Below are 8,342 nucleotides of genomic sequence, written 5' to 3' on the forward strand. Positions count from 1 at the left end.
TAGGAAAGGGCCTTGGTGTTAGGAGGGCTCAGAACTAGCGCGTGCTCTCAGGTGTGCACACAGCTGTTCCATCTCTTTCTCCTCTCTTCCTCTGTTTCCCTTTTCTTTCTCTCTTTTGTTTTCCCCTAAAACAACATTAATGCTATATAGCTCATGTGGGCCTACAAATCACCATGTAGCTCAGGTTTGCCACAAACTCTTTTTTATTTTTTCTCTTTTTGAAACTAGATGTTGTTCATATATTTTGATCAGTCCCCCCCCCCACTGAGTTTCCCTCCATTTTTCTCTCCCACTGGAATTTATACCCCTTCTGTCTTTTGTTAGAAAACAAACAGGCATCTAAAGAATAATAATAAATAAAATAAAACAAACTAAAATATGACAAAACAAATAAACAGAAGAAAAATCATGAGGTGGGCACATAGATGCAGGGACACGGGTTGGTACACCTAAGAATCCGCTCAACACACAAACCGAAAGCTGTAATATATACATAAAGAAAAAAAGCCCTAGGAGACAAAAAGGAGCTTCCAAAGTTGACACTGAGTTTGTTTTGTGTAAATTATCTACTGCTGGGTACAGGACCTGCCCTGAAAATATAGTTTGTATCCTCAGAGAGACTCCATTAGAGAGAACTGATTTTTCATTTTCAAGTAGTCACAAATTCTTGATCCTTCTGCCTCAGTCTCCTGAGATTATAAACCACTGTGCTTGGCTCATCATGAAACCAATTATTTAAAAAAAATTATATTTATTATTGTTATATATGTGTGCACACTGTGTGTGAATATAACAGTATGTGTACTGTGGTGCACATGCCAACATCAGAGGACAAACTTTAGGAGTCAAGTTTTCTCCTGCCATCTTTCATGTGGGTTCTCGGGGTCAAACTCAGGCCCCTGGGCTTATGCAGCAAGCACCTTTACCCGGTGCATCATCACACTACCTCAGTTCCTTATTGATCAGAGAAAGACTAGCACCAAGAGGGAGCAGAAGGCAGCGGGAGGTGGGGTGAGTACGTACAGGAAGGAGTGTTAGAGCGCGGGGGTGGGGGGTGGGGGTGGGGGGGGGGGGGAGGAGGTCAGTGCCAGAGCCATGCTGCAGAGGCTATGGTGCTTCAGTTCAGAGTACCTCACTTCAAACTTCTGTAAACATTTCCATGAGATTATATACATACATGTTACCACATAGAAAGATATGTGGCCTTTGTCTTCTATTCCTGCTCCTAAAACCCTTGGAACTTCCCAAGTGATAAGGAAGATAGGGCCATCTTTTGTTCTAATAAAGAGACTCCTGATAGGCCCTTAGTATCAGTATGGAGTCAGAAAGACAAGCCCTGGTTAGAAGCTGGGAATTTTCAACCACAGTTCCTAACCTTCAGAGTAGGGAAAGTGGGTAGACATTTAGTTAATCAACTATTTGTACAAAATCCAGTCCTTTAGCATTAGGCTTGGGAGAGCTCTGGAGATGCGGACTCCACAGGAGCGGGCTAGAAGCCCCAGTGGACATCACCCTATGTGTCTCTTCATCTGGCTGCTCATCTGTATCTTTTGTAATAAACTGCTATGGTCAGTAAACCATTTTCCAAAGTTTTGTGAGTATTGTAGCAAATGGTCAAACTGGAAAAGAAAGATATTACAGGGATTCTCTGACTGTTGGCCAGTTTGGTTAGAAAATTAGTGCAACCCAGGAACTTGCCACTTATGACCTGGGCAAAGTTAATGACCTGAGCCCTGGAGCCAGTGGGATCCAAAGACTGCTGGGTAATCTGTCAGACTGAACTGGACCGGATGACACCAGCTATGCATACAGTTGGAGAATTCATGTTTCACTTTGGGAGTACTGGGAGCATAAAAACACTTTATGTGTGTATACAAATGACTATTTACATGTATATTACATAATCTCAGAGAAATGTTTAGAAAAACTTGCAAGTTTCCCAATTATGAATATTATTCAAAGTTAAACCTGATTTGAAAATAAACCTGAGACAGCCTAAAGGACCTATCTAGGCAACAGTGCCTTTAATCTCAAATTATGAAAATCTTCTATTTCTTTTTCAGTTGCAATATAAGTCACTGATGTCCACACAAGATGCTCAACAGCAGAACACTAAATAAAGTATGATGCAGGGGCACATAGCTCTTGCATCACACTGTCCGGTATATTTTATAGAACATTGCATGACACCACTGTTCATAAAAAATACTCACCCCAAATGATTCACCAATTGAGACCAAGATTCTGTCAAGTTAAGATAAAGTGTGAGTTAGTTGTGAGAACCAGACACAGACCGTGCAGACGTGCCGAGATGAACACAGGCACATCACTCTCAACCTCCACATATCAAAGGCTCCCTCTCCCTGCAACCGCCAACACCTGACACCCATCAGGGGGTTGTCGGACCAATGCTAGTATGATTAAGACATAACCAGTGAGAGGTTTTTTGTTTGTTTGTTGTTTGTTTTGGTGCTGAGAATCAAACCCAAAGCCTCAAATATGCTAGTCATGCATTCTACTACTAAGCTACACCCCAGCTCTTAGATTTGCAACAAGAATTCTGTGTTTGCAGAGCATAATTCTGCCATGGCCCACATTTAAAGAGGATTTCTAGAAAAACTTAAGATAATCTTTACTTAGTTCCTCATAAATCAACAAATGTAACTTCATTCTAATTTAAGTTACATTTGATACAAACTTAGGTCAATAAATAAAACTTAAAAGACCAGTAAGATGGCTCAGCAGGTAAAAGCACTTGTGGCCGAGCCTGGTAACTTGGGTTCAGTCCCTCAAACTCATGGCAGGAGAGAGTGACTCCAGCAAGTTGTGCTCTAACCGCACACATTCACAGTAGCATGCATGGCCCCACGTAGATAAAATAAATATAAAACAAAACAATAATAAAAAAAGGTCTGGTGAGATGGCTCAGCAAATATAGGCAACTGCTCCACATACCTGGCAACCTGGGTTCTAGCTATCGCAGAAACCCACATACAGGTGTTCAGAGAGAGCAGACTCTACAAAGCTGTTCTCTGTCCTACCCATGTGTGCCATGGCATGCAAGAAATATAACTTTATAGTGTATGCTTATAAAGTAATAATCAGGTTTTAATTAGTATTTATATTGGTATTTAGTAAATGCTATTTGTTATGTGAGATACTTATTCCATTTGTCTTCATTTCAACCACATTACAAGGGGTTGAAACTAGGTCCTTGTCAAATGTGTTAAGCTAAGCTAGAACTCTATCGCTAAGCTACATCCCAAAACTTTGACCTTTTAGTTTAAGACAGGGTCTCACCAAGTTGCCCAGCAGGTTTAGCCTCCTAAGCAGCTGAGATTATAGGTCTATGTTACCAGACTTAATCTTAGTTATAATTTATACTTTTGATAATTAAGGTGAAAAAGCATTTCTATATGTAGCTCAATAAAGAAGCAGTAGCTATGTAGATTGTCTTGTCTTCCATCTCTTTGGTTAAGTGACATCCTTCCATGCACATTTGATTAATCAGAATACCTAAACATGCTGCATGAACAGAATGCTACAGTACTCTAACACTTTACCAGTGATGTGCCCATTAGGATGCTTAATAGTGTGACCTTTTCCCTGGCTAAAATGAGCACCAATGCATGCTGGGCTTGTTGTCTCATTCCTGTACTTGAGAAACTGAAGCAGTGAGTTTGAAGCTACCCTGGGCTACATATTGAAAGATAAAGTTTCTTAGAGAAAATAAATTAAGATTAGCAATTGGGGGAGGTAGGAACTGGGAAGAGGGGAGGATTGCAATCAGAATGTACGGTGAATAAATTAATAAATTAATGGGAAAAAAGAATAGCAATACAGAACTGATTTTGATTAAGATCAACAAACAAGACCATATTATAGTCATAATATGGATTATTTATCAGCATCAGAAACTTCCTGAGTATACACTGCCATGTCATGTGGCAGCATGGGACGCTGTACATTTACCTAAAGACATGGTGTTACATCTTAGCATGTTACACAGTGAGCTGAGGATACCTGTACACAGATAATCAGTTACAAGGCGCATCATACAGAGAAGGATCTGGACACACACAACAGCCTTCCACCGTATTTCCAGTTATGTTTTACTTCATGTTTTTCTACAAAGTTTGAAAATGTAATCACAAGTGTGCATTTCTTATGTAATTACTGTACTACTCAGGTAGCTTCTAAGAAGCTAATAAAGTGATTCTTCTCACTTACTTTCTTGCCCACCAGGTACAAACTACAGGTACTGAAAACGGCTGCTGAGATGCCATTAACTATACTAGTTAATGGGACTTCTACTTTATAAACATCCAGCCAGTTTCAAGTAGCCCATGATAACACTTAAGTAGTCCAGTGAAGGGCTTCAAAGCCAGACTCCAAAGAGTATTTCCTTATTTCTGTTTCTGTGTGTGAATGATCTGTGTGTGTGAGTGTGAGCAAGTGTCTCGGAGTCAGAGAACAACTTTTGTAAGCTGGTTCTCTGCTTCTTCTATCCAGGACTCAAACTCAAGTCATTAGTTCTGTGGCGAGTACTTTCATGGGTGGTACATGCTGCCAGCCCTAATGACTCCATTTTCATAACAAGCAAAACACTATAATCCATGGATCTTACAGTAAATTTTGAATAAAGATTCTGGGTGTGATGGCACACACCTTTAATTCCAGCAGTCAGGAGGTAGAGGCAGGTGGACCTCTGAGTATGTACCCTGCCTGTTCTACTTAGCAAGTTCCAGGCCAGCCAACGGCTACATAGTGAGACCCAGTTTCAAACAAACAAACATGTTAACCTAAAATGTTCTACTTTGATGGCTTATGAAACTATTAGTGTTTTGAGGCACACGTGGATATCAATTCTTAAGCTATACACAGGAGAGACCTTAGCAGCTGGGCAAGCACGAGTGATACACAAGCCCATCCAGGCACATACCTTTTCTTTGCCCCCTCCCCCCAAAAAAACTTTTCACACATTCACTAAATGCACATAAAGAAATCAGACATCCAACAGCCTATCCCATTTTGAATTTTAAAAAGCTTTACATTTTCATGTTTAAATCAAAATTGCCAAGTGCAGTATTACTGCTTCCAGCATTCCCTTAAAAAGGAAACACCAACCTTGATCTCGGAGTCATTTTTGTGGGTGTTGGCAGACCTTCTGAAATTTTATAAGGACTCTTTAGGGGTGATATATAGATGTTACCTCCAGGAATCCGTAAGGGTGAACTAGAAAACTTGTAAGGGCTTCGAGGAATGTGAGGTATTGGTGACAAGGTAGGAGGCTAGACCCAAAACAAAAGGAAAAAAAAAAAGATCATTGATGTAGTATTTTGGTAGGATCTATTATTTTGTTATTAGATTTATCCAATTAAAGAATATTTTCAACATACCCTGGTGGAGGCATACTGTAAAATATTTGTTTTTAGTCTCTGCATGAAAACTGAGTTATAGAATACTATAATGGAATCAAACTCCTCTTCTCTGATCAAAACACGTTTAAAGGTCTAAGGAAAAAAAACACGTTAAATAAATTTAAGAACTTTTCTTTAACTTTTATTTTAAAATAATTGTATTTAGTTTTATTTAAGAACATATTTTATACAGAAAACAATAATCTAACAACGGCTCCTTTAGGCTGAAATTATAGGTACCCTATTTAAAGTGAAATGTCACCAAGGTGATCCAGAGAAGGGGCCTGGCAGCCACAGACAGGATGCTGGCCATTCTACAAGGGAGTTAGGCTGTGCTAACCAAAACCCAGCACCATCAGCACTACTATATAGACAACAGTCACTGGCCCGTAGCAGCCTTCAACCCCTCATCTAAAGGGCTTAGAACATGTACACCACTCTCCTGCAAGAAACAGATATTTCGTAAGTAGATTTTACAAACAATTTTTTGTTTAATAAGCAGGGTCTAGCTATGCAACTTCATACTTGTGACATCTTCTTCTCACTTATTCTGAATGGGAATTACAGGTCTGGGACACCAGGTGTCACTTGTATAAATGTTCATCAGGTAAAACTAAAGACATATTATGGAGTGCCTCTGTTAAACAATATATATGTAACTAATTTAGAAAATAACTCCAAATATATGAGGCAAACTAAACTGGTTTGTATCACTTTCCAAAAATACAATGACAGACTGAAACAATAACCCAGGATTCATTGCTGCATTCCAGGATAGTGTAAAATGTGCATCAGACCAAGTGTGTTTTACCCTGATAGCATCTGTGGGAGAGGAATTTAGAGGTATAAAATGGGCTTGCCCTGGGAAATTTTACTAGGTCTTTATAAGGACTGACTTATAGTATCTTTTCCTGTGGAAAAATAAAAACTATATATTATGTCAAAGTTTATTTCAAATATCCCAGTTATTATTATATACAAATATAGTACTATTTATGAAAATTTGGATTTCATAGTTTGCCATAGTTTTATAATTATACTTCAGGTACAAATAATTAACCAACACTAAAGAGGTAAGGATAGATAAGGATCAGATAAGGATATCTGATCTCTATTTAACAACGGAAGTAAACTAGGAATACTGATTTATTTCTCAGTCTTACCATGAGCGACTACCTACCTCCTGGGCAGCGTGAGGAAGATCCTTGTACGCAGTTACGATGATTTTGAACTTAAGGTCAATATTCTTCACCTTGCAGATGCCATACATAGAGCACATCATAATCTAACAAGTGAGTGACAGGGGCATAAAGGACGATATTACCTCACCTTGCTCTTTTAAGTATTACTAAAAGAAGGAAATTTAATTTCTTCTGAGTTTTCCCCTTATTCCGAGCTGTTCAAAAGTCTACATAAGGTATTTAATCAAAACATTTGTATTTACAGAACAAAATGCAAGCAGCTAACTCAGTTACTCATGACTGACTACCAAGTTTGTGAAGTACCCTGACTTTGGCTTCAGTTCTTTAGTTGAAATCAAAAGCACTGAAACTAGAACAAGCTAATTGTCTGATGAACTGTCCTGTTTTAAGGCTGTGTGAAAAGTTCCAAGCTATCAGCTGAAGTGACGTGTAAGAATCTAGGGAGTAAGAAAGCGCTGTTGGCAGACCTGACATTTCTCATGCTGTTGTGATCTGGGATCTGAATGTAGGCTGGATCTGTTTTGTTGCTCAATTTTCATTAGAACATATCCTTATGATAAATGGATTTTCTACATGGTATCTTTCAATAAAACAACATTTAAAATGCAAAACTAAGATTTGAAAATGATTCCCTGGGGCCTTAAATATCAATTTTTAAAACGGCTTTTTTGGTCTAGTTCAAGTGTTGGTCATTTCTGTAACATTTTTGCTTCCATCTGCTCTGAGCAAAGGTTTCTATTCCCCACCCCCTGCTCAGTGTCTGATGACTGAGTTTCACACTGAGCGCCACTGATGATGCAGTAGACCAACTCATAGTTTTCTTCTACTTTAATATCTTCACGTATCACTCATAAAACTCGGAATTGCAAAAAAAATATTTCTAGGAATCTGGCTTTCTCTTTTATAGAAAGTGGCAGGAACATAAAATAATAACTATTTATTTAAAAACACAGTGTACTGCAACTTATACATCCAAATACATTTTAAGTTATAATTATATTTTTGTTTAAAATATCATTCTTGTTGGGAACATTACCAATCTTACTGAAATAAGAGGATTATATGAGAATATTATGAAAAATTATGTACCACTAAAATAACTAAGATGAAACTAAGTTCCTCAAACTATGCAGAATGCCAATATTGACTGAAAAATAAAAAAGCTAATTTTGAATTGTTAAACAGTAAGTGTTCACAAAAAAAAGCTCATATCTATGGGACCTCATTGGTGAATTCAGCAAAATTCCAAAAAGAAAAAAAAAGACTCAATATCAATATCAATTCTTAAAAATTCTTCTGAAATTCTAAGTGCCCAACTATCTGTATGAAGCTAATACTTTGCTGATACCAAAATCACACAGATCAACAAAACAATGAAATAAAAATAATTTCCTTTATTATTAAAGAGAATAGAATACATAGGAATATAGTTAATAAAATAAATGTAAGGGGCTGGAGAGACGGCTTAGCAGTTAAGAGCACCAACTTCTCTTCTGAAGGGCCTGAGTTCAAATCCCAGCAACCATATGGTGACTCACAACCATCTGTAATGAGATCTGATTCCCTTTTGTGGAGTGGAGTATTTGAAGACAGCAAAGTGTACTTACTTATAATAAGTAAATAACACTAGCAAGATTTTGCTGAAAGGACCCAGATATAGCTGTCTCTTGTGAGACGATGCCGGGGCCTAGCAAACACAGGAGTGGATGCTCACAGTCAG

General features: G+C 38.1%; 1 protein-coding gene across 1 annotated transcript in view; it reads right to left on the reverse strand.

Annotated features, from left to right (window-relative positions):
* The window catches only part of Rb1 (RB transcriptional corepressor 1), a 130,924-nt gene that overhangs the window by 5,056 nt on the left and 117,526 nt on the right, over window positions 1-8,342 (reverse strand). Inside the window, exons 21-24 of the mRNA XM_021181654.2 lie at window positions 6,601-6,705; window positions 5,400-5,513; window positions 5,128-5,291; window positions 2,214-2,244 (exon numbers count right to left, since the gene is read on the reverse strand). Coding sequence (XP_021037313.1) covers window positions 2,214-2,244; window positions 5,128-5,291; window positions 5,400-5,513; window positions 6,601-6,705 — 414 coding nt within the window. The remainder of the gene's footprint in view (window positions 1-2,213; window positions 2,245-5,127; window positions 5,292-5,399; window positions 5,514-6,600; window positions 6,706-8,342) is intronic.

Source organism: Mus caroli, chromosome 14 (assembly GCF_900094665.2).
Source record: "Mus caroli chromosome 14, CAROLI_EIJ_v1.1, whole genome shotgun sequence".
Classification (NCBI taxonomy): domain Eukaryota; kingdom Metazoa; phylum Chordata; class Mammalia; order Rodentia; family Muridae; genus Mus; species Mus caroli.